The following is a 26,557-nucleotide window of genomic DNA, read 5'->3' as shown; positions in this document are numbered from 1 at the left end:
TGACTCCCTGTTCTTGACTGAATAACTTAAGTGGCTTTAATAAAAAGTATATATTTAATTAATACAGTGAAGTTTTTTAAAGTTTAACTTTGGTTTTAATGGCAATTTTGACAACTGATTGTTTAATGCAATACTGTGTTTTAAACTGCACAAATAGTTAAGTTCATAGACTTCCAGTCCTAGGTCCTGCATGTTGGTTACGCCAGTGTTTACCAACTCTGGTCCTTGAGGCACACCAACAGTAGGCATTTTGGTTGTCTCCCTGACCCATTTCAAGTTTTTGCATATCTACTAATCAGATAAATCGGGTGTGTTTGATTGGGGAGCCACCCAATGTGTGTACTTTTGGTGTGCCTCCAGGAACATGGTTGAGAAACACTCAGTCACACCACCTATACTATATTATCACTACTATATTACTTCTTTAGTAAGAAAAGACCTTTTTAAGAATTTCTTTTAATGTTTAATGAACTCAGGAAAGTGGCACCATCTAGATGTTTTTTAAGTCCTCAATCTGAACTAAAAAATGTGTCAACAGATTATCCATTAACTTTGCTTATGTAATAAATTACTGCACGGGAATTAGGGCTGCACGATTAATGCGCATCTCGTCAGTAATGCCGGTTCGATTAGCGGTAAATCTCCATCACCTGATTTCAGATGGAGCGCCGCTTAATACACGGAGCCATAGTTCGCTGACAAGCCACGCAAATTCGCGTTCATAATCGAATTCATAAGCGTTCTAAGCATGCGATTAATCGTGCAGCCCTAACAGGAATAAATAAATTGGGAATAGATTGCAGTTCTTGACGCATACAGTTTATGTGCCACACTGACCTGATCCACCAGGGGGCCTAGGAACGCATCAGCCCTCTCTTTACTGAGGAAGCGCTGATTATCATAGAGGAAAATTTTATGGAGGCAGTCCAACACATGCTGCAGCAGCAGGCTGCTCTTTGTCACATTGTCTTTATCATCATCATCATCATCATCATCTGAATCCTCCTCCTCATCTGAATTGAAGAAGGGTTTTTCTATGGGCAGGAGGGGTAGAAGTTAAAGTAAATTACATCAGTCAAAAAAAAAGTAAAGGAAATTACTGGAATATTTTAGTGTTCTATCTCTAACACAAAACATTCTATTCCACATTTCTTAGCACGAGCTGGTCATGTTAATGTTGGCACAGTTTAAAGGTGAGGCATTGCAGGTGTATTTGGAACGTCAAACAAACATATTGATATGTGCAGACTACCTGTGTGGGAAATGTTGAGCTGATGCAGCAGTTCAGAGATGGGTTTGGCCAGCTGCCCAGCAAACAACACAAACAGTCCTTTGAGCTTGTTGGCAATGCTGTTTGCCACTCTGTAGAACGTCAACAGGCGGTTTTTAGACGCACCATCCATCTTTGGCCAGTCAAACAACTGCAGAAGAAAAAAACTCAATCGGCATATTTTGTTCCTAATAGAAAATTCATACCCAAAGTAACTTACAAAAGTCAAGTACATATTGAGCATTTGGCAACAAAGAATTATTTTTTGACTGATTAATCGACCAGTTTATTAGCTATCACCGTACCCATAAAACAGCAGAAAATATGAAAATTTCAGTTCTGAAGCTCTCGATTCAATTCAATTCGAGGTTCTATATAGGTACAGTCTCTCAAATAATGCTGTAAACTATACAGGGATCCCTGTCAGTTGGTACATTAATATTAAAGGTTAAAATGAGAATCACTAACAAATTAAAATATAATCAATCTTTAATACAGTGCAAATATACATAGCAAAATGCTCCTCTGTAAAGATACATGGTTCATGTCACATTTTAAGCTCAGACTTGAAAGCTTGTTTAGTGAATTCCATGTAAATATTATATATGTTTTTTTTAAACAATTTTGTGTGTACTATTTCACATGATATTTAGTAATGGGATAAATTTAGCTTTCGAAACTGAACCTATCGCTTCACAAAATGTTTTCTAGATATACAAATCTAAAAATCACCAAACACAATTAAACATTCAGTGTCTGTATAATATGTTGTTGTATTAATTTGTAGGGCCTGCTTTGTGTTTTATGGACCATGTAACTAATCAGGCTAACAAGTGTCAATTAACTGCTTGCTTTTTTAATATGAATATGTGGCATTAACATATCTTCATTATTAAACTGATCATGTAAAATCCTTAGAGACATGTGGAGCAGTGGTTCGAAAGAGCCCATCACTATTAATATTTATGCAACTAAAAACAACATACTGTCTTATTAGAGGAAGTCTTTTTTCCTCACTAAACAATAGAAGCTTACTTTGAAGAAGAGCGGTCTGAAGGTGACTTCTGAAAGTTTCATAACCATCACTAGCAGACAGTCAATCACATAGCCCTCGATCTCACCAGTCTTCTTCAGATCTCCCTATTAAACAGTAAAGTTACATTTGTAATAATCAATAAGTGCACTTATTGAAAAAAATAAATTGAAATAGGGGTGTGTAGCACCACCTGGCAATGCTGGGCACGGAAATCAAGAGCAGACAGGAAGAAGGAAGTGAGCTCTGATTGGTGGTTGTTGAGTTGGTCTTTCTCCATGCGAGTTATATGTTCCTTCAGGATGATCATCAGAGGACCAAGACGGTTCTGCAACCGGTACAGAAAATATGGGCATCAGATGAATAAAACAAAGAATAACAATAAACTGAAGCAAGTGTCCATTAATTGGCACTTTTAAAAGACTTCTCAAAGATCATGTGTCCATTATTAGGTATGGATATTTTTAAAAAGGAATTGAAGACTTATTTATTTAATCAAGCCTTTGGCATTTGATTAGGTCTGAGAACTGTGAGTGATTTGTTGTTTGATTCCTTTGTGTCTTGTTTTAATGTAACTTAATGTCTGTATGTATTTTAGAGTTATTGATTAGCCTACTTATGGACAGCACTTTGGTCCATTCTAATGGCTTTGAAAGTGCTTTATAACTAAAAGTTGAGTTGAGATTCAAACTCTTTGGTATTTCTGTGATATTCCAAATCCTACCTGCTGAGCATCCACCATGGTGCAATAGCATTTTGTAATGGTGGGAATGAGGACCCTTGGAGGCACCTTTGTGGCAAGAGTGGTGCAGAGAGACGTACAGACAGCTGAGGACAAGATGTCATTCGTTTGGCTAGTAGAGTTAGACGGGAGACCTAGAGCACCAGAGAGGAATGAGAAGATTCAAATGAGAACTGTAACCTTGTAGATAAAATGTATTTGAATAACAACATGCTGCACTAAAGTTTAACCTCAAGTAACAACGTGGCACCGATACTGACCTGTGAGATTGTGTCCTCCAGGTAGGGGCTGATAAAGTGTGGTAACGTGTCTGATACGCGCTGTAGAGCTGTGACAGCGCTCAGAAGGTAGATTTCATTGTTCAGCAGATCCTTCCTCTCCTTTAGAGTGGCTAGCACTGCAGGCATCAGGCTGAAGACAGAACACATTAATATACAAGTAATAAAGATCATTCACTTCCAGTATGTTTTAAAAATTAGAACCATTTCTAGATTCCCAACCCTAGCGATTTACACTGTTTGTCAGCTTTACACTTCGTACTTATGTAATATTCAACTACGAACACTCAAAAGTATACTTCAGTTTTGATGCGAATGCTTAACATATACACATAGAGCTGAACACATAGACTTTGAAAGGATATTCTATTTGATGGCATGCACAAACACAGGTGACAAAAACACACTGGAAAGGTAAATCTATGTCCTGTCTGCATTATTTCTCTCCAGAAGTTATAAGCAATAAAAATATCTTTGTAAACTCTAAAAACGGATTCATCTCATAACCCCTCACACAAAAGTGCTCATCTGTGCCGGGAGTCATACTGCACACATATGATACTGATGACAAAATTTACAACCCTTGCACTGTACACTATACACTAGCATACGTGTAAAATCTAAATACCTTACTTTGGGCTTAACAATACCTGTGTAACTGTGGTATTGCAAGGGCCTTCAGTGTGCTGGCCACTTCAGCTACACACAGCAGAGCACTTCCCATGACGTTCTTCTCCTCGTCTTTATGAGCAACAAGTTCCACTGCTTTTTTCAGCACTGGTACAAATGCCTCCTGGTGGGCTGAGCAAAAATTTCTGCATAGAAGCTTAAGGCTGTAAAGGGCCGTCTGTCGATTGATAGCCAGCTCTTCTTCTTCCTGTGCCGTGACCTGTCCGTGACTCCGACCCGCAATTTTTAGGAGGACGCCAGTGAGCTCCAGAAGCACAGTAATCTGTCAGAGAAATAGAGGAAACAAAGTGATCAGCTAATATTTAAACATTTATTATTGTAGAATATGCAGCCATTGTTTATAAGTTATAAAATTTAACATTTTCTAAACAATCTACAAATGCTTAGTTAAAACCGGTTTGAATTATGTAATATAAAGAAGGCAAATTTTTTACCTGTTCTTCCACCCACTGCGTTCGCTGTTGTAATTTGTTATTGAGTAACTCCATGGCCTTCCTTCTTACTGATGGCAACTGATTACCCATCAGGCCTCTCATTACCATAATGAAGGAATCCATGGGCAGCAGGGCATTAACCTAAAAGTCAGATAATGTTTTATGCATGTGCACGTGTACACAAAAAAATTAACTGTGCATATTCTGTGCACTCTGAACTCTTTCCTGATCCAAGAAAATCTTGCTTTGCCAGGTTATTGATTTCTATGTAAGCAGGTAAAATTGGTTATTTCAATAAACTAATTTTTGGTAGCTATCAGCATATTGGTGTACTTGTAAACATGCTCAATAATATCTGATCAATCCAGTGCTTCCTACCTTGTCCAGGATGTCATAGGACTTGCTGAGCAGAGCTCTCCAGAACTTAGCTGTGGGTTTGTCTGCATTATCCTCTACACATCGAGCAACTGCATGGATGTAGCGCAGAACCTCCTCCAGTAGACTAACAAGTAAACACAAACATTACACCCTGCCAATGTCACCACAACCAATCACCATTAACCCAAGTACTGTTAGTCAAGCTTCAACTCACTTCTGCTGAAGAGCCTGTAAGGTATTTTCTGTTAGGTCCTCACAGTCAGCCACCTATCAGTCAAACAATTACACATTTAGGGTGTCTACTGAGAAATCCTAGGGGCATTATAATATCAACATAAAACCGAATGCTTCCTACTCTAAACCCACCTTCCCAACAAATCTGTCAGAGCCCAGAAGCTGAGCCATAAAAGAGATGGAGAGGAATTTAAAATGGCGGAGGTCCTTGCCACTATGAGCCTCCACGCTGAAGATCACATCAGAGACCGTTTCTTCCTTCTTCACCGCACTTCTTCCACAGGTCCTCTTTTTCTCCGGAGCTGCCCAGAGAAAATATCAAACAAAGTTTTTTCTTTCCCTCACTGTTAATTTCTTGATTTGATTCGAGAAGTCAGTTCACAAAGTAGCTCTCAACTAACTGTCAATAATGTTGTAAACCTTACAGAGAACCCTGGTTAAAATTAACAACAGAATCCACACCTAAATATAAACAGTGTTGTATACAAACATTGCTCATAGTTGCGCATAAGACAGTTTTGCATACAAACATTGTGCATAAAACAAACTGCACATATTAACTTCTTAATATTAAAAGACAGTTAAACGGTGGCTTTTTTACAAATGCATTATCACTAACAGGTTAAGTGAAAACGTAATATAGTGCATATTTAGCTAAATCCTCTAGGAAGTTTTTTTTCTTCTAGATAATTGCTACATTTTCTAGTTAGTTACTAAATTGAGTTATGGACACTGAATGGGTTTCTTGAGGTAAATATCTTAAATGACAATGTTTGCTGTTTACTGATGTCTTCCCACAGTTGATACACCGATTGAGTGATTACATAAGACATGATACATGTCAGTAAGCTATAGGGGTTCTTTCAACACATCTTTTGATGCTAATTCATGTTTATTTCATGCTATAACTAGTAGTAAATAAGATGACAATCTTTTCGTGTGCGCTCTGTGCTGCTGCTTAAATTGAGGCACATACAGCCATCTGTCACGCCACATTTAAGAGCAGATACTTTGTTTCTTGTCAAAAGAAAACAAAGTAAAAAAAAATATACAAATCTTATTGCTATTACTGGATGGCAGGTATGCTACAAATAATGCAGGGCTCTAGACTCATTCTTCCCACTGGTCGCTCTTTTACATAATTGAGTACATCATTTGGTTGCATTTATTTTTTGTTTTTTTGCTACAACATGGGATTAATCAACGCATGCTGATGAACTTTTATCATAGTTTATAGTTATATGGTAACGAAAAAGGTTAACAATGAACCTGTTCTTTTTCATCAGTAGTATTATTTAAGGTTTGAATTTTGTGAATGGTAGTTCCTCTTTTGCTATCTTATAAGCCGGGCTTCAGATGCTTTTCGATTTTACGATCCTGTTGTCAAGTTTTACAAGAAAAGATAAATGTCTGTTTTGCTTACATATTTATACCTTTCACTTTTTAAGACGAAAACAAAAGATAGATTTATTGTGCTTGCATGTTTTTTTTCTGCAAGAATATCAACATGTTCACCTTCTCTGGATTAAGAAGCGGTCTTTTACTGTACTATCGCTTGAAAACCCAATCCTCTGTCCGCCATCGATTCCTCAACATTCGTATCATTTTTGTAAGTATAAACAAAGCTCTACACCTGAAGCGCACTCACTGAAAGTTCCTCTCGTCACGTGATCAGTGAAATCTCCTGCTACAATGTGCCGCGGCTCTGAAACACGCGCTGTATGGAGCGGAGCAGAGCAGACATGCACTCGCACAAATGCGACTGTCAAATTTGAACTCACACAGTGTCAAAAAACTGTCGCAGTCGCGAGCCCTGCAATGCTTGAAGTTTTGTTCCCATCAACTGAAAACCACAGACTAAAAGATTGGTCTTTGGATTTAAGAATCAATAATTCAGTTATTGAAGGCAGTTCTTACCTTCTTCTTTGTCCTGTGGTAGAGTCATGAGATGCTGCAAGATTCTGATCATGGAGGTCATCTGCTCCTTTACCTCAAACTCACAGCACACCGAGATCCAGAATTCCTGATCTCTTTCTACAACAGCTTCCTACACAACAAATAACACAACTGTTTCTACAAAACCTAAACACAAGGGGTTTCCAGAGTATCATAACATTTTTCTGGACATTGCTTATTCAGTAGTAAAAAACTAAAATATCAATACAGTTAGAAATGTAAAAAACATGCATGAAACTTTCTTAACCTTTTCAGCCCCAGTTGCACTGACGGATGTTTGTGTGGCATGCTGCTTGAACAGGAGCAGCATCAGCACCCAGAGGAAGCGAGGCGGCCCCAGTGTGTTCATCAGCTGGCTGAGAATGGGTAAGCGTCTGTGCTCAGGCACATGAGGCAGGGCATCAACAAACACATGTACAATATGTGATACCACAGTCTCCATATGCTCCTCAGACTGGGTACTTCCAACCTCATGGGCCTGTGGAGAAACAAGAATCGAAATATAATGTCTTAACAGTTTAATTTTTTTCACATTTCACATTTTATGAAGAAAATGAGTACAAAACTGTGTAAAACTTCCCATCACTATGTAGTTACCAAGGTGTTCTAAGCGGCTTTGATGCATTTCTATGTAAATTTTGGCATTTTCTAGGTGGTTGCCAAGGCACTGCTTAACATTATGATATTCTGGTTTCTAGATATGCCTTGGATCCCTCATTCAGTATAAATCATACATTTTATCATCCACCAATCCAAAGAATTCCCATTGCTTACAATCTCTATACAAAGTATCAATCATGTCTGTAGTACAAATCATTCTTGATGTCTGATATTGAACAAAAAAAATCATTCAGGGTCATTTTTTAATGACCTTATCTAGAATCAAGTGTTTTGGTCGTTTTTATAAATTGAGTGACATACTGAAAGTCAGCTCACACATCATTAAACAGCCATTACAATATTGCAATACATATCGCACACCCCTACAAACCAGTTACATGGAGAAGTTTAATACTATAGATTTGAGGTTTGTTCAAATCCTTGATGCTCTTATGGAAAGCAGACATTCAAATGCTTCAAATATATCAAACAGTACATAGAACGAACATATTTTAAACATACCTTTATAAGAGCAGGGATGACTGCCTGAACAGTCTTGTTGATGACCTGGAAGCTGTAAGTGTCATCCAATCGCATGATGTTGGAGCCCATGAATGTAAAAATGGGCATGATGTTGTGAAGAACCTTCTCCTAAAACCAGAGAGAAAGATATTTACAGCTGTGTTTGAAAGTATGTGTGTAAGTGAGTGTTTCATGACTGTACTTACAGGAAAGATACCAGCCAAAGCACCGAGCAGAAGGAGAGCATGATGGTGAGTTTGGGGCATGTCTGATATCCTGACACACTGCACTACCAGCTCCACATTAAATTTATCCTCCTCCAGCACATCTATACACACACACAAATGAAATATATCCCAACAATGTTTCCTGATTCAAAGAAACTCAAGAGAAAGCTTGTGCTTATATCTACTGCAAAGTGACAAATAAACCCGGATGGTAATTATTTCTCAAGGTCTGCAAAATTATCTCACACCCTTATGCAAAGTATTACCATCTGCATAGGGCTAAAGAAAGTAATGAAATAATTTGACCCTAATCATAACCTTTCTAATCTTTTTTTTAGGCATTTCATGCCATATTTCTGGTACCTTTGCTGATAGGCCTCCATCAGGAGACAGTTTCTGACAGACATTCAACAGGCAGCTGAGGATGAGTTGTTTTGTGTACTCAAGATTTTCCTGTTCAGCTGAGGCAGGCTCCTGACATCTATAGCACACAAATGAAACCGCATTCACAATCCATTATACTTATATGTGACATATTTCAGCTTAATGTTAAATGTAAAAACATAGAGGTAGATGCAAGCTTAACATGAATAACATACCGGGAGAGCAGATTAAACAGAGCGGGCACAAGACACTGGGCTCTCCTTAGCTTTTTCTTGTGTTGCAGAAGCTCTAAAATAAGGGTAACTCTTGGTCAAGAGACAACATTCTCCTCTGGAACTACCCTGGATGATTCTTGTGTTTTTCTGAGAATAAAGCTTGCAATTTAAATCTTCAAATCTTCCAGAACTGGAATTTGGAGTTGATTAATTAAGGACAGCAACTCACCTTGTTTGCATTTTACTCCTGCGTGTTTGCACTACTGTAGCAGTAACTTTGTGTTTATCTACAGGCATCAGCTCACTGGCCACTAGCTCTGCATCCACAGCAATCTAGAAAAAGGGACACAGCCAAACATGGGTTATTGATATTCAAGCACAAAACATTACCTCTAAATAATTCTATTTAAAATGGATATGAAAAGAAAATGAATATTTGTCATACCACTTTAAATACACCGTTTATAGTTTGGGCACATGCAGGGTTTTTGTTCGCCACCAGCAAGTCAAATAAAATAGAAAGAATTTTCTGTTGAATCTTTTCATCTCCAAGAGCAGTGAAGAACAGCTTGATGATCTGAGGAAACATGCCATCAAATTATAAAAAAACATCCTTTGTCAGAGAACAAATGGTGCAACAGTTTTTTTTTTATTTTACGTCACATTATAGTGACAATTCTAAGACAAATGTATTAATGATGGAGTATGTGAAAACAAAACTAAATTGCGGAGTCTTAATGGACCAAATTTTCCAATTGTCAATCTCCAAGCAAAAGTGTCAGTGCAAAAATAAAATCGAGATCCTTAATATGTTAGTTCACACAAAAATGAATTGTTCTTGTGTGTCATGTAAGCATGTTTGACCTTCTGCGAGAGCAAATAAGGTTTGTTTTGGCACATCAAACAAGTACGGTTGAGCTTCTGTTCACCATATTTGATGAGCTCTATTTTTAGGCATTTGTCAATGTAAAACCTTAACTGAATCTGTTCATTATATAAACTGATCAGTTGAACAGTCTGCATCACTATTAAAGTTTGCTTTTCTATATCCTACACAGTTACACAGTTAAAGGCTTCTTAAGAATATAAAGCTTTTTCTAAATGTCCACCAACCTGCTCCAGGGCAATAATCTGGAAACTAGGCATAGTAGGGTATGGCTTTGCTGAGGTGCCCAATGCCCTAATGAAGACCTCTAGGCATCGAGGGTCTTTGACCAGTAAAGGTGCAGATGCCTCACTGAACTTGCTAAGCAGGAGCTGCAGGAAGTGGGCCTCATCTGGCAGGAAGGTGCATGAGTCTGGATCACACTGCTCAAGAAGTCGCTCCACAGCAGGCAGAAGAATGGCCAAAATGGGCTGGACAAAGGGCATTATCGTAAGAAAAGCATGGCAAACTAGCATCAAACACTTAAATAAAAGTAACTGATAATCACTATGTGCGACTTTGAAAAAAATATTTGGGCAAACCTAAATCTAATATCATGCAATTGTAATTGCAGTGTAAATGCATTCATGCCACCTCAGAGCAGCATTAAACTTTTTGATCATTTTCAGTGCTCTTATATGCAATAATTATATTAATTTAGAAGATTAGAAGAGTTTCTGTACCATACTGATTGAAAGAAACTGAATTTTGTTGATGAGAAATTATTTTGTTTTGTTAAAAAAACATGTTGATATTGTTTATATCAAAATTAAACTTTCTCCTTTGACAAAAATGAAATAGAAATAATTTAATAACTACTATTTCTGTCCTTTAGTGTGATGTAATGTCCTATGGTGTGACACATAAAAGAACAAAATATAATAGCCTATTTTCCTTTTTGCCACGTCGTTTTACTCCGTTCTTGTTTGCGCAAAGGTCTGCATTGAGAAGGTAAGAAGGAAAAATGTATGTTACTGTGCATTGGAAAAACCCTGAAGACATTTTAAACTTAATGTATGTGTTGCTTCTGGTGGTCAGGCTCAAAAAATGAATAAAAGTAAAAAAATGACTATGAAAACTTGGTAAAGTAGGGAAAATCACAAGCAATGTTGAAGAGAACACTGGAAATTCAATAATTTTGATGTTTTGTTTGTATTGACTTAGAGTAACAGTTTTTGTCAATACATGTAAATAGAACTTCAGATACTGTACAGCTTGTGTGTCACCTTTGCAGAGCAAAGATGGATTTTCCCACCTGTTCAGAACTACTGTTTTAGTATGTTTCATGGTCATGACCATGAAACACCTGATAACATGGACTGCACAAACCACTTCTGTATAAACAAAACAACTAAACACATTACTTGAGGAAATGCAAGCTAAAACGATCAGTTTGGTAAGAGTACCTCTCCATGAATGTCCCGAAGTGCTCGCAGCAGTGTTTTGCAGGTATAGGCAGGGCAGCAAGGTAACTGCACACACTGGAGGAGCTGCTCAATTGACGCAAGCTTTTTCTTTTTATCTTTCAATAACAGTCCCTCCTCGTACATCTTAGACAGTGCCTACGGTAAAATTAGAAGTAATATTTCTTAAATGGTTTTGAGTTAGGCATCCAACACTTCTAGAAGTTACTCAACACAAAATGTAAAATCCTGTTTAACAAAGCTATGATGCTGTATTGTGCTTTGACTGACCTGGCTGAGGTATGAGGGGTCAGCGATGATTTCCTCTGATGATTTGAGGAGGTTCTCCACTAGTGGATAATAAGGAGATGAAACGACCCCTGAGAGCGAGTGGAGCACAGCAATGGCAGCTCTCCGAACTTCACACACGCCTGAACACAGACACACCAGCAAGGACGGCACCACTGCAAAAACAAGACCAGCGAGTTGTGTATGAGTCATGGCTGAGAACAAGTTCCAAAAAATAAATAATAATAATTCTAAAACAGTAAAAATTATTATTATTATTATTTTTTTTACTAAATTAACACCAGAATTAGATTCAGGCAATAAAAGTATCTTAGTAGTCTTAGATTTATTTTCTTAAAAAAAGTAACTAAATATGTTAACTATGAACATCATCTAACTCAACTAACACAACATCCCGTGCAGATGTGCACAGAGCCAAAATAAAACAAAGCAAAAACAATTCATACGTAACTAAACCAGATGTGAGAGAGACCATATTGACATACCTGGTGAGGAACCTGATGCCAGCAGGTTGAGGGTTTTTACTGGCTGATTGCAAAGCAAAGCCTTTCCCATATAAAGAGCCTGAGTTTGCAGTATAGCACTAACTCGACAATCCAACTGATCACCCAAATTACTGTTGTAGCCCCATAAAAGAGAGAGGAACTTAAACAGGTTTATTGGCTCATTCAGGTGAACCTGCAAAATGACACAGCCAGAGAGAAATTAGACAGAAATTAGAGAGAAATCTATCCAATGCCATTGATTTTACTGAAAATAAATAGTAATGTTAAAAATAAATCTTCAGTCATGCATTTCCTGACTGTCACAATGGCAGAATCTGGCAGAATTATAGTATGGCAAGAGTGGAAAACATGCTCAAGAACTGCATATTTATATAGGGTGACCATACGTGCCATTTTTCCCGGACACGTCTTTGCCAGGATTTGTTTTGGCTTTGTTTTCCTGTTTTCATACTTACTGAAGGTAATGATCGAAAAGTAGTTTGACCAATAACATGCAGGCATTGCACATAATGGACCAATCATGGTGTGTGAGAAGGTGGGATCTACGGTCAAAGCGATGCAAATACGCGTACATGTCCTATTAGGTGTCTTTGATTTTAAGTGGCGCAGCTCATACTGATCAGTGTTTGACATCAAAGTACTTCTAAAGCACTTTGAAAGACAAGCTCCAGCTACTCTCTACCATACCTTTTGGCTCTATCCAGAGTTAATTTCTTTTTGGACATCAATTTTCAAATCAATCTCTGATGTTTTTCTTTTAAAGGTTGAAACGTGTCCTTTAGTGGCACTGTTTGGACTTAATCCTACAAAGGTGTCTCTATCATCTTTACAGTCAAATGCTTTAGCCTTTTGCTTAATAATTGCTAAAAGAATTATACTATTGAATTGGAAAAATCCTTCTCCACCCAATTTCTTTCACTGGATGTATGACCTGTTACAGTTAATTCAAATAGAGAAAATTAGATATGCAACTCATGGTAATTCAGAAGATTTCTATGCAATTTGGCAACCTTTTCTGTTGTATTTTAAAAAATAACATTCTTATATCTAGCCCTTCCTTTACATTTAGCCCTGGCTGTTCCTACCCCCTTTTTTCTTGTTCTTGAATAATTAAAACCTATTAAAGAGCGTACTAGGAAAGAAATTGTCTGATACCTGACATCTAGCAGTGATGGCTTACTCAGGTGCCACTTTTCTTTTTCTTTTCCTTCCTCTCGAATTTGGGTCGGAGAGCGAGAATGTGTTTAATGCCATCTAGATTTTTTGTTCAATGTTGTATGGTTTTTTCTTTTCTTCACTTGTAATAACTGACTGAAAATTGCCAATAAAAAGAGTTAAACTAAAGCGCTTTGAAAGCATAAGGAACCGTCTGTATGGTACTTTGATGTCATACACCGATCGGTCTGCACATGCAAACAAAGCCAAATCCTAAATATATTAGGTAATATAGACATCCTGGCCAGGACGCGTCCAGGAAAAATGGCACGTATGGTCACCCTAATTTATACAAACTAGTAATGTGGCTCAGCTACATCAGTAAAATTCTAAATCAACAGCATGATATTCCACCTAGAGGCATTAAGGATAACGCAGTTTTAAACAGTATTTGTGAAGAGAATTCAGTACCTGTAACAGAGGCTGCATTAGGCTCTTGAAGCAGGGAGCCAAGGGCCCTTGACTGGCCCCTGATATCACAACGTCAAACAGACGGAACATGAGATGCAGGTAACAGCAGGTATTGGCATCCATTTTTTCTGGGTTCCACCATGGCTCATCTGAAAAACACAATCTTGTTAATTAACAATTACATTACATAGCAATGCCATTTTTAGCACCACAAATCTCTTTTAGATAATGAATTATTCAGGCAAATTAATTGGGCCACATTTGACCATTTTGAGATTATTTAATATTTGTAGTGAAATAAATGAATGTCTTTATTCATAGAAATGCCCTGGTCTCTAAACACACCCTTACAAAACAAATTTTTCTTATACATATAACCGATCTATGAGATCTACGAGATCTATGCAGCTGAATACTACTACTCAATAGTATTAAATTGACAGTAATGACTTTTACACCATTACAAAAAAATATATATTTCAAATATATAAAAAATTATATTTATGTTGAACTTTCTATTATATTCTATATAAACAAACAAACAAATCTTCTTGAGCACCAAATGGCTGCTGAAAATACAGTTTTACCATCATAGGAATGAATTACATTTTCACACACACACCCCACACACACCCCATCTGTATTTACTGTATTTTTGCAGTCTTAGTGAGGATAAGAGACTTCTTTAAAAAAAAAAAACAACCTCAACCGCTAAATGGTATTCTTTCAGTTTACATAAAATGTAAGTTCCCACAAACAATGACATACAGTGGTGTGAAAATGTTTTTGCCCCATTCCTGTTGTTTTTTGTGGGGGGTATTTGTCACACTTGAATGATTCAGATCAAACCAATTTTAATATTACACAAAGATAACCAGAGTAAATACGAAATTCTGTTTTGAAATAATGGATTTCATTTATTAAGGGAAAAAAGCAGTCCAAACCTGCCTTGTCCTACGCGAAAAAGTAATCGCCCCCTAAATCTAATAACTGATTGTGCAACCCTTTGCAGCAGCAACAACTTCAATCAAGCGTTTGCAATAACTGGCAATGACTCTTTCACATCGCTGTGGAGGAATTTTGGCCCACTCTTCTTTGCAGAATTGTTTTAATCCAGGCACATTGGAGGGTTTACGAGCATGAATGGACTGTTTAAGATCGTACCACAGCATCTCAATCAGATTTAAGCTCGGACTTTGTCTTGGCCAGTCCAAAACCTTAATTTTCTTTTTCTTGAGCATTCAGAGGTGGACTTGCTGGTGTGTTTGGGATCATTATCCTGCTATTAGGCAAAGGTAGGTGGCTGTCTTGGGCCCCCAAAAACCAAGGTCCCCTAAAATGCTTTTCATATACGAGACGTGCATTAAGCGTGGACATGTGAACGGTTTCGGTTTATGCTGTTTATTACTACGACAACCGTCCTCGTGTCAGAGTTGAACGTGCTTCTTGTGTATCCTGGTTGTAGCAAATTAAAATATTATGTATCTGAAGCTGACTGTTGCACGAGCGCGAGGTCTCTCTTCTCCAGCGCACACACCTTCTCTCTCTGTGTCTGCTCTGTTCAGCGAGCGGCTGAAAGGAGCAGCGCTTTCAGTTAAAACATAGATATGGTGCTTCTCTAATTTAACAATGCAAATATAACCGAAATCACAGCACAGCTGTGGTCTTTATCTTATGTGTAGCCTATTTGATTTTATCAGACGACGGCTGGATTATAAATCAGGATTTTTGTGCAGATTAACATCTTGGAAGGGAGAGCTGGTGTCTTAATGGGTTGTGTTTCAGTCACTATTTCATATTCATTCCGTTGTCTGACAACAGAAACACTAAAATATATTATATATTGAGAATTTAGCTGCATCAAAATACAGTGTGTGGCACAGAGAGGCAAACAAATGTAATAACAAATAATAAATGTACATTTTGCATGTTCAGAAGAAGAGCTGCCTGTCCTGTGAAAATGTAAACAGGTTTGTGTAATTTGCTCAATACAAATAAAGATAAGTAATAGGAACCAGGGGGCTGTTCCATAAACCAAGATTAGAGTATAAGCCAGGCTTATTTCGGTTAGTCAGGCTTATTTTTGGTAGATTCGGTTTCATAAATCAAACTTAAAAAAGTTCAAACTCAGTTACCCCGGCAACTTATGCTGGCAAACTAACATGGTCCGGAGCAGGCTAACTGTCAGGCTAAGCTGAGCTCCTCTAACTCGGACCAATAGGAACGCATCGATATTACCACTGACTCTCTCACATACAGTCAGTTTAATTTATTATCGGTCCAAAAATAAAAGTATACAGAAAATACACCTTAAATAATCAAATAAATAAAAAATAGGCTACAACCAACTGTATTTAATGTATTGTGCCCAAAATGTAGGCGAATGACATTTTAACATAGTTGCTACTTGTGCATTCAGTTGATCAGAAGTTTCTATGCAGCCTTTCTCTCTGAATTTATGACAGCTGTACCTTTTATGGTTATTAGAACATTAAAACATTACAATCTAAAATGGCTCTTTAAAGCATTAAAGCATAAAAACACAATCAAAAGTTAAAATCACTGAATTAAAAATGTAAATTTATAATAGAAATCAGAGTACATTTTAACTGATAAGAGGAACACACATTTAACTCATTTGAGCTAGTGATTAACAGTTGCTGCTATCATAAAAATACACTTATATGTAGTAAAATTCTATGTGTCACATTTAATGTCCAACAACAAATATTTTAGCAGAATGTATATTTTATTCAGAATTATTGCGCTAGTATTCTATTCTGCTCTGTCTGTGTAGCGCGCATGCGCGCCTTCTCTCGCATAAGCCCCGCCCACTCCTGACAGCTAAATGGATATATTTGCATGGCTTTCTGACATTTACAGATGTAAAAAATATACCTGTGACGTATCAGTTATGCTCTGAGGAAAACACAATGTTTCAAATGCGTTAAACAGCACAAATATTCGCTGTTTGCTATGGTGGATCGATTTGATCCATGATCGACATTAAGGGCTGCTTCAGAATAAGCGTGTACTCACATTATCCTGACTCACTGAACCTGGATAGCATTAGTCAGATTGCGTGAACTTGAATTGTCGTTTATGGAACCGCTTTAGTCCCGATTGATTTGTTAGGTTATTTCAAGTCAGGTTTTGGACTTTAATCCCCGCTTTTCTTAGCGTCTTTTATGGAACAGCCCCCTGGTATTTCTATGTTCTTTTTTTCCATGTGTCTAATAGACACAAACAAGTTCTTTGAAAAACATCTATGACCTATGAAACATGTCTACTCTTCATGCTCTGTTAACTATGGCTTCACTAATAATAAACATACAAGTATTTTCTTGATTCAAAAGGTCTGGCAGTAATCAGGCATGGTTGTGGCTAGTAAAATTTAACTCTAAAATAATGTGGTTAATCACAGTTCGTTCATGATTTAACAGGAGGGGGCAATTAATTTCCCTTAAGCTTTTTCAGCTTTTTTCCCTTAATAAATGAAATCATCGTTTAAAAACTGCATTTTGTATTTACTTGCATTATCTTTGTGTAATATTAAAATTTGTTTGATGAGCTGAATCTTTTAAGTGTGACAAAAATATGCAAAAAATAAAAAAAAAACAGGAAAGGGGCAAACACCTTTTCACGGTGCTGTAAATGTGTGCAATATTTACTACAATCACCTCACAGTTCACTGCTAAATACGCAGTCCTGTACCTTTAAATGCAGAATCTGGACATTTGAGTGCCGTGATGAAAAGCCGCAGGAGTGACAGCAGAAGGAGGCCTTGTTCTCTCTCTGCATTGAGGCCAGAGCTCATTTTCTGCAGAAACTCACCCAATATCACACAGACTGGCAGACACTCATTTACCTCCTCGCTAGACGTCTAACATTCAATAAAGAAAGAAGTAAAAAATTAACAATAGACCTAAATACAATTTTGTGTCATTTAACCAAATAACAGTGTAGATGTCAAATGTACAATTCACAAAAGGAAAGTACAATGCACAATATACTAGTAACTGTATCACTATATATTAGTAATCTATAATTATCAGCAGCAGTCAATGCTGGAAGTACATAATACTGATAAAAGTTTGTTTTTTTCATAATTCAAACGATACAGTCTTTTTCTAAACAATACAAATGATAAGAAAAGAAGCAGTTTCTGCATTTGTGCTCTGACCTGTTCAGGTTGGACTGTGTAGACCTGTAGCAGTAAAGGTTCCAGTAGTTTCTACACACTCTGTGCTGTGTGGAGGTGTTGACTCTCCGTCATGGACTGCAGACTCTGTAGCAGTGCATTACTGAACACCACAAATGCTGCTCTCTCCCGCACACTGCTGCCCTGATGGCTCAGGATATCACACACATTCTGCAGCTGCAAGATTGACACATGAGAAAACACAGTTTGAATTGAGCAAAGACAATGCTGGTTTAGTTGTTTCTAACACGCATTTATGCAGAAGGTGTTTTTAAGAATGCAACATTTGAAATCATCAAATTATTCACTGTATGGACAAATAAAAATTCGAAAAAACAAATGCAGATAGGGTCAGAATGACGTGAGGGTGAGTAAATGTGAGAATTTTCATTTTTAGATGAAGCGTTCCTTTGCTTGGACAGGAAGTTTGACACTTACAGAACTGCGTTTGGCTGCATGATCCATGTTGGCCATGTTCTTGATCAGAGTTGTTGTGAGCATTTGGCTGACCACACCTAGCACATCTGATGGAGAGGTTTTGACCAGAACATCCTTCAGTACTATAAATAAAGAAAATGCATCAAGACAATAAGAAATCTATCAGTACTATCAGCTAATGTTCTCTTTCTCTGATTATTTCAAGCCACTATGGGCAGCAAAAATTATATTAACCAGTAATATCAAAGCCTAATTATCCAATTAAATACCGAATAAAATCAATTCCCGTTATTTCCCGCAGAACATTTTTTAAACTCAGAAACAAGTAGGAAATTGCTAATTGATAATTAAGCAAAGCTAAGTTGCTTCTGTCCAAAAAGTGTTAATCTTGAAATATTACTATCAATTTAAAAAAGTTATTCTAATGAGTACGTTTATTTAAAAAAAAAAAGAAAAGAAAATATGTGTATCATGACCTGAGGTGGACTAAAAGGCCTTTTACTAAGTAAAAGAAAAAATTGAATCTACATATCAAATGCCAGAAGGCATGCAGAATTGTGTACAACAGATTTTTTAGCAAAGTTTTGATTATGTTGATAATTTAGAGGCTTTAGAAAATGAAATCTTAGAAACAGATTTCACTGTAAGCAGCAGTGTTTACCTTTGGCCCAACCATGAGTAAGGGGATGCTGGGACAGCAAAGTGGTTTCAGCAACACAAGATGCCATCTGCAGCTCCACACACTTGGGAGAATCATTGGTCAACACCAGGAACGGCAGAAGCTCCCAACTAATCTGTGCTTTAAGATCTGGGTTGCCCTCAGTAATACGCGGGTCATCGAGAACTTGCACAGCCTCTTTTAGCACTGAACACCTGCGGAAAACAAACCAGATAAAGCTAAGCTACTACTTCCTTCTTAGTGTGGAAAATTCATTATTTACATTCCTACATTTATTAAAGAAAACAAACTCTTTTTTGTTGTTGTGGATGTCCCAATTGGCACACATGATTTTATGAAATGATTAAATGAATTTGAAAGATTTCAATTAAATGTTCAAGTTATATTTTGGCTGCATTTGTGAGTTAATAATGTGTAAAACAAGCACATAACTTAATATTGACTGCGGGCGATTTACACCCCTAATTATAATTTTTCATCATCATGGATGAAAAGAGCAGCATAGCTTAACGACATCACAAAACCTATTACGCTGCCTACCTAGGCAGCATTTCAAGTCACTACAGGCATGCTGCCAATGCTACCTTTTAAGATTTATTATTTTCCTCCCATGCACTTCAGGTATTAAATGCTATTTGAATGATGCACAAAATTGCTGCTTATGTAGACTGTTCCAAATCAGTTAGGAGGCAGTTGACAGCTCACTAGGTTTTTGAACAAAGACTACAAGAACACGTTTTAATTTCCATTGCATTAAAACTTCCTGTCACCTGATTAATTAAGACAACATACATTTGTATCATTCTGGAGGTAAAGAAGGTTTAACATCAGTTAACTAACCAGTCTGCTGATGGTTTGATGCGATGAAGAAGTGAAATCAAACAGGAAACAGTCTCCTCCGCATCCATAAGGTCCATGTGAAGCTGAAAGGAATCCATAAAACAGATTTAACATTTAGATGGTACCAAAATAGGACAAGTTTCAAGTTTACATCACCAAAAGAGATTACAATTCATGACATTGTAATTTTACCTGCAAAGCTTTAAGGGCAGACAGCACGATCTCTGGCACATCATCCTTTATTCTCTCCAGCAATGCATCCTTCAGAAATGCCTCATCAAAGCCATTCTGCTCCATAAAAACATAGTCAGATGGACAACCAGCATCTCATTACTTCATTAATGTGGGTCTCGTGGATGAAAAGGGGAAAATAGTAAGTTAGCATTAAAGGAGAATTCAAAAGATACACACATGTCCTGAGGTGAGGATCTCCTTTAGGTAGTCCACAGTCATATTTCTCACTGAAGGTAGTGGATGATTCAGACTGAGTATCAGAGCGGTGTCTGAATCTGGCAGGATCTGCATAGAAGAACAACATTGTAAAGATGTCAATTGGTAACTACAAACCCAAGGTTACACTTTACTTTAAGGTGTCCTTGTTACAATGTAATTACATGTACTTACTATATGGTTAGGGTTTGGATTAGGTTTAAGGTTTCTTGCATGTAATTATGCATAATTTATTGTTATTATAATAGTGAAGTGAGTGAAGTGACATTCAGCCAAGTATGGTGACCCATACTCGGAATTCGTGCTCTGCATTTAACCCATCCAACGTGCACACACACAGCAGTGAACACACACACCGTGAACACACACCCGGAGCAGTGGGCAGCCATTTTATGCTGCAGCGCCCGGGGAGCAGTTGGGGGTTCGGTGCCTTGCTCAAGGGCACCTCAGTCGTGGTATTGAGGGTGGAGAGAGTGCTGGACATTCACTTCCCCCACGTACAATTCCTGCCGGCCGGGGACTCGAACCCGCAACCTTTGGATTACAAGTCCGACTCTCTAACCATTAGGCCACAACTTCCCCGCAATTAGTAATTGCATGTAACGTATAACAATGACACCTTAAAATAAATACCTAATTTACATTAGCACAAGGGCTGTCAAAATAATTTTTCTCACAGCCGTTGTCACAGATAACTGATGTACTACACATCTGTGCCAGTTTCCTGTGACAGTACAATATTGTAGATTATTTGTTACCTTTAAAACAAAGTCTAGCTGCTTAAAGCAATAAAAGACCTGATAGACCTACTTGATATTTTCCACAGCTCATAGTTAGAGAGATGAACTGATGAAGCACGCTTTTTTCATGGTCAGACGACACATTTGTGACACGATTTTCCAATGCTACATCCAGCGCACATGGATACCTATGAGTAAAAAACCTTTAAAGATAAACACCAGAACCAAAACACTCCTTATGAAATAACATTTTAAGAGCTTTACTACAGCACTAAAGCGCACAAGAGAACCTACCTGGATTCAAACTGTTGTACAGTAGATTGAATTCTCTGATTAAGAGCTGAAATCCTATCCGAGGGAAGCTCATTGCTGCAGGAAACATACTCCTCAAGAAGCAGCCTGCTCAAAATGATAATTGTAGAAGATTAAAAATCTAACACATCATCAGATCATCATACATACATAATGTCCAGGATAAAGAGAGATTCACTCGTATAAACCACACTTACTTTGCTGCAGTGTTCTCCAGGTTGCTGGAGAGTTGAAGATCCTGAAACACTGACTGTAATAGTCCAGTACTGTCTGACAAACTTTCATTTTGCTGCTCATCTACAGAGACAAAATAAATAAAGCAATTAACCATTTGATAACAGCAATTTTACTATGATTACTACTGTGTTATTAGGCATGAATGATTTCGGTATTAAAGAGTTACATAAGAGTCAGATTAGAAGTTCGTTGTTGATTACAACTACTTTCCATGTTTAGAGAAGTGACAAACTAAAGGCTGGAATACAGTACATGACTTTCGGCCAGTTTTTTGCCCCACTTTTCAGTCTGGCCTCGTCAACACTATCTGCTGATAATCAGAGCCAGTAATCAGATCTTCAGCAGTCAGAGTTGACAAATTTCACAGAAAACTGCATTGTGTATGATGAGCACAAACTTATATTTAGCTTATTACTAAGATCTCATAAAGTCTGAAGATATCGAACAAGTTGATTTTAGAACACATTATGGTTATTGTTTTCACATTATTGTTCTCATTTTTCATGCATCAACTAAATTATGTTTTATTAACAAAGTTCAGGAGGAGCACAATCAGTAATCAACCTAGTTAACAAGATAAGAGGTGTGTATATATACACAGCAGATTTACCTCTGTTCCTTGACAGTTTTCCAGCATCCCTCCGCCACCCCTTCTCCGCACTTACAACTATTCCTGTCCTAACCTATAGGGGGGTACTCAGGGTTCAGGCCAAACTTCCGAGCTCAGAGCACTCCCCTCGGACAGCACGCCAAATACGCATAAACTTTATCCTATTTATTATATGTAAGTGTGAACTCGTGAATAATGAGACGCATGTTTCTGCATGTTTTGTTTGTGTTCGGAACAACTTCAATGCTTGGAAGTGTGTGATCCTAAAACGTTTAGTGTATGATGCCCAGTTGTGACCATTACAAGAATCATTAACCGTTACAAATAAGGCAAGTGTATGATGTAGTGCATTCCAGCCTTCGGAAATAATTAATGTTGTGATGATGTATTCTGCTGTTATCAACAAACAAAGACTATTTCCAAAGCTTGGAAATAGCTCCAAGCTGCAATCTCATTATTACGGTACCTACGACAAAAAAATGAATGCAGCATTTCACAAGAGATGAAAAAAGACTTTTTGCCAATACTCTACTACTTGTCTGATTTTACACAGCTCATTACTTGAAGCACTTTGGTGTGGTTTACATGGACCTGATTTTGTCCATTTGTAATTGATTAGATTGGTGTGATTAAACAACAAGGCCACATGCATTTTTTTTCCCCCAAAAATAATTACACAAATAAATAATTTATAATAGACACTAACCATGCTGGGCCATCACAGAATGTATAAGATGGGGCAGCAGATAACGCAGAAGGGGACTGATGTCATGGACTGTTGCTATACTCTGGAGAGTGGACACCAGGGTGGGGATAGCACACAGGTACCCAAATGCCCTAATGAGAAAAGGCACAAGATAATATAGCATTTTAGATGCAGAAAAAATGTGAAAGAAAACGTACTAAAGACGTTAGGGAACACATCTTATACAACTACTAATTCAAGTAAAATCACTAAAACTTACTTTGGACCAACTACACCTTCTTTCTGATTCTGCAAGAGGATGATAATGCAGCTCAAACCCTCTTTGGACAGCTGAGGTGTTCGACGTAGAGACTTGCACAACTGCACGGTCAGAGAGTCCACCAGCTGAGCCTCCATTACTACCTTCACTGCCATCTGACACACGATCATATAAGTGGCAGACGCATAGTCTAAAAGGTTAGATTTCAGGCCCTGGTTATGGAGAGGAAAAAAGCAGAATTTTATTTAGGTTTACTGATAGATATACTGGGAACAGTCAGTAACGCCCCTTACAATAACCGCAAGCTTCAGCGTTCAAAGTAAATATAAAGACAGTTAATAATGTCCTTAGTTTTACCATAAGTTCAAGTCCAAAAGGGGAATAGACACAGTGATGATGCTCGTATGTATTCGCACACAAGCCATGATTAAGAAAGCTGACACCACTGTGACGTGACCTTGTCTCTCTCGCTCTCTCTCTCACACACACACACACACACACACACACACACACACGATGCGCAAAACTCCAGTGCCAGATTGTCATAGCAAAGACAGAATTACCTCCTCTCCTAGGTTCACATAACGGTCGTCCATAAAATGCGTTGCACAAATTTGAACATCTGGGTTGTGCTGTTCTGTTGTAAATAATCTTAATGATTCCTAAATACATCTACTTTCGAAAGGCCAAATAAAGTGCTTTTGCTTTCGCCTAGAAACACACAGCGTCTCCCTGACACGGCTGCATTAACTCTACTGCAGTTACTGAAACCGCGCCACCTTTGCGTGAACATTTGGGCGGCATTACGCAAATATTTTCACATCGTGACGTAGACATGTGGGTGCGTGTTTAAATGAGACGTTTTAGGGGGGCGTGGCAGAATCTTAACTTTTATAAAGAATATCTCTTTGGTTGAGACTAGTCTTTGCAACTTCAGGGATCTTATCTATGCACAAACAGCTTGTAACACTCCGAAGAGAAAGGAAAACTTGAAATCGCATTATATGACCCCTTTAAATGGAATTTGGCAATATTTTATTTAATATTGGCAACATTTTTTTAGTCATGTAAGCATCATATTTGATTGCCATATTCAGTTTAAGACAATATTCTGATTCCACAAATTTCAATTTTCTCTCCTGGAATAAGCTTGTTTGAATCTGTTGCATTTAAACACCTCATTCAGGACAGAGTGTGGAACAGGTATTTTTGAATTTGGGAAGGATAATTAAATTTAAGATTACTGTGGAAAGTAGTAATAAAACTAACAAATGAACAAAGTATGACAGCATCTTCAATCTGCTGAGAAATAACCGCGGGAAAGGAAAGGTTTATGCATACACACATCCCATTCAGAATATGGCTGCAACCTGAATATAAAACTTAAAGGCAGGGTATGCGATTTTTCAAAAAACGTTGAAAACTGAAAACTAAAGCTAAAAAAAAAAAAAAACTGAAAACTGAGTTGGGGCCGAGTACCAAAACAAACTTGTAGCCAATCAGCAGTAAGGGGCGTGTCTACACGTGTTATGGAGGAGAAAGCGTTCAGTGAACAGCCGAGCCGAGCTTACCTTATTGCTTACCCTGCCTTTAATTGGAATTTGATGTTCTCAGGATCTAAGTTATATCGATGCACAATCAAGAATAATTATCATTATAACAAATATATGATCCATCAAACACACCTGTATACATATATTTATCAACTTATATTTATCCACATCATGTCACTGAATTGTTGTCTTACCAGTTGTACAAACGGAAGCAGTTTGGCAATAATAGAGTTAGTTATCTTCCTCACTGCATCTAGCGCAGAAACAATGGTGGATGCATAGAAAGAGAAAATCACACGCAGCTGCGGACAGTTCCCATCACGGACAAACCCAGAGTATGCCTACAACATAATTCAATAAAGTATTAGCAGCATTACTGGACTTGCAGACTTCAACCTGCACTAAACCCAGCCAGAGCGTCTTACCTTTACTGAATCTGTGACCACAGAACAAATGAAATCCATGAAGCCTAAATCTTTATAGCAGTGTGTGAGCAGAGTTCCTCGGGCCAGGGGAACACCAGGTTTCTATAGATAAAGCACAGTGTAATTTGTAGAGACCCAAATTAAGCTGTAGCTTTCTTTACACCAACTGCATATATGTGACCCTGGACTACAAAAGCAGTCTTAAGTCGCTGGGGTATATTTGTAGCAACAGCCAAAAATACACTGTAAGGTCAAAATTATTGATTTTTCTTTTATGCTAAAAATCATAAGGATATTAAGTAAAGATCATGTTCCATGAAGATATTTTGCAAATTTGCTACTGTAAATATATCAAAACTTAATTTTTGATTAGTAATATGCATTGCTAAGAACTTCATTTGGACAACTTTAAAGGAGAGTTTCTCAATATTTAGATTTTTTGCACCCTCAGATTCCAGATTTTCAAATAGTTGCATCTCGGCCAAATATTGTCCTATCCTAACAAACCATACATCAATGGAAAGCTTATTTATTCAACTTCCAGGTGATGTATAAGTTATGGCTTACCTGAAGTCCATGCAACCAGTGCCATTTGTGGGTTGGATCTTCAATTTTTAAAAGCTGGATCACTCGTACAAACACTTTAGTCTCATGATATGGTAGAACACAAGCAATCAGGCTGTCTTGGTTGTACAGATGAATGTGGAATCTGAAATCAAATTTGTATCAGTGAAGACTCTTTCCACGCTTTCCATATATAAGGTGTCTAATTTCCAAATGGAATCTCAAAAAATATGACCAAATCAGTGTATTTCTGGAGGTCAACCTACAAATGGATTACTTACAGCTGTCTCTGCACAAATCAACATCAAATAATTTACACGCATCGTCTTTAAATGACAAACATCTCTAAAGTACAGCACAATTTTGCCATTTACAAAGTTTATCACACTCTAAAACGACAGTCTGAAAACTGATGAAGTGAATTTCACACAGACAATCTGAGACAACAGCAAATCACTTACCTGTGTATTAGCCATTCAATGCATTTCAGAGCAGGCTTGAGCAGAAAGTAAGGTGACAGTCGAGTGAGAAAGAGTGAGATGCTCTTGTCCAGTTTCTTGTTGACCTCTTTTGTCTGAACACTGCGCTCTAAAGTCAAAGAGGCTTGACTAAACAGAGTCTCCTGAAACTCACTGAACGCTGGATCAATACCCATCAGCTCCTCAATTCCTGTGCAGCCTGTTCACAATGATCAATAACAGCAGACATTTAGACGAGATGACTATTTCTATTCATTGCAATGAATGATTATATACAGGTGAATGATTACAGTAAATCATTTGGTAAAAGCTAATCAATTAAAGATTTAAAC

At 37.6% G+C, this 26,557-nt stretch overlaps 1 protein-coding gene across 1 annotated transcript in view; it reads right to left on the bottom strand.

Moving 5' to 3' along the window:
• LOC306852482 (HEAT repeat-containing protein 1-like) overlaps nucleotides 1–26,557 on the bottom strand; it is a 36,728-nt gene that overhangs the window by 5,081 nt on the left and 5,090 nt on the right. Inside the window, 44 exon segments of the mRNA XM_079389356.1 lie at nucleotides 838–1,034; nucleotides 1,253–1,421; nucleotides 2,306–2,410; nucleotides 2,497–2,631; nucleotides 3,028–3,111; nucleotides 3,114–3,179; nucleotides 3,306–3,456; nucleotides 3,974–4,275; nucleotides 4,448–4,588; nucleotides 4,826–4,949; nucleotides 5,040–5,092; nucleotides 5,192–5,361; nucleotides 6,977–7,106; nucleotides 7,263–7,493; nucleotides 8,138–8,266; nucleotides 8,344–8,465; nucleotides 8,728–8,742; nucleotides 8,745–8,845; nucleotides 8,964–9,058; nucleotides 9,062–9,110; nucleotides 9,193–9,296; nucleotides 9,409–9,540; nucleotides 10,077–10,319; nucleotides 11,295–11,450; nucleotides 11,583–11,755; nucleotides 12,086–12,278; nucleotides 13,733–13,881; nucleotides 17,447–17,615; nucleotides 17,916–17,966; nucleotides 17,970–18,110; nucleotides 18,372–18,493; nucleotides 19,033–19,244; nucleotides 19,891–19,973; nucleotides 20,083–20,178; nucleotides 20,302–20,409; nucleotides 21,151–21,268; nucleotides 21,375–21,479; nucleotides 21,590–21,689; nucleotides 22,946–23,076; nucleotides 23,205–23,416; nucleotides 24,952–25,098; nucleotides 25,183–25,284; nucleotides 25,750–25,891; nucleotides 26,208–26,424. Coding sequence (XP_079245482.1) covers nucleotides 838–1,034; nucleotides 1,253–1,421; nucleotides 2,306–2,410; nucleotides 2,497–2,631; nucleotides 3,028–3,111; nucleotides 3,114–3,179; nucleotides 3,306–3,456; nucleotides 3,974–4,275; nucleotides 4,448–4,588; nucleotides 4,826–4,949; nucleotides 5,040–5,092; nucleotides 5,192–5,361; nucleotides 6,977–7,106; nucleotides 7,263–7,493; nucleotides 8,138–8,266; nucleotides 8,344–8,465; nucleotides 8,728–8,742; nucleotides 8,745–8,845; nucleotides 8,964–9,058; nucleotides 9,062–9,110; nucleotides 9,193–9,296; nucleotides 9,409–9,540; nucleotides 10,077–10,319; nucleotides 11,295–11,450; nucleotides 11,583–11,755; nucleotides 12,086–12,278; nucleotides 13,733–13,881; nucleotides 17,447–17,615; nucleotides 17,916–17,966; nucleotides 17,970–18,110; nucleotides 18,372–18,493; nucleotides 19,033–19,244; nucleotides 19,891–19,973; nucleotides 20,083–20,178; nucleotides 20,302–20,409; nucleotides 21,151–21,268; nucleotides 21,375–21,479; nucleotides 21,590–21,689; nucleotides 22,946–23,076; nucleotides 23,205–23,416; nucleotides 24,952–25,098; nucleotides 25,183–25,284; nucleotides 25,750–25,891; nucleotides 26,208–26,424 — 5,975 coding nt within the window.

The sequence above is a fragment of the Barbus barbus genome (assembly GCF_936440315.1).
Source record: "Barbus barbus genome assembly, chromosome: 32".
In the NCBI taxonomy this organism is placed as follows: domain Eukaryota; kingdom Metazoa; phylum Chordata; class Actinopteri; order Cypriniformes; family Cyprinidae; genus Barbus; species Barbus barbus.
This window is presented reverse-complemented; position numbering and strand designations above follow the sequence as displayed.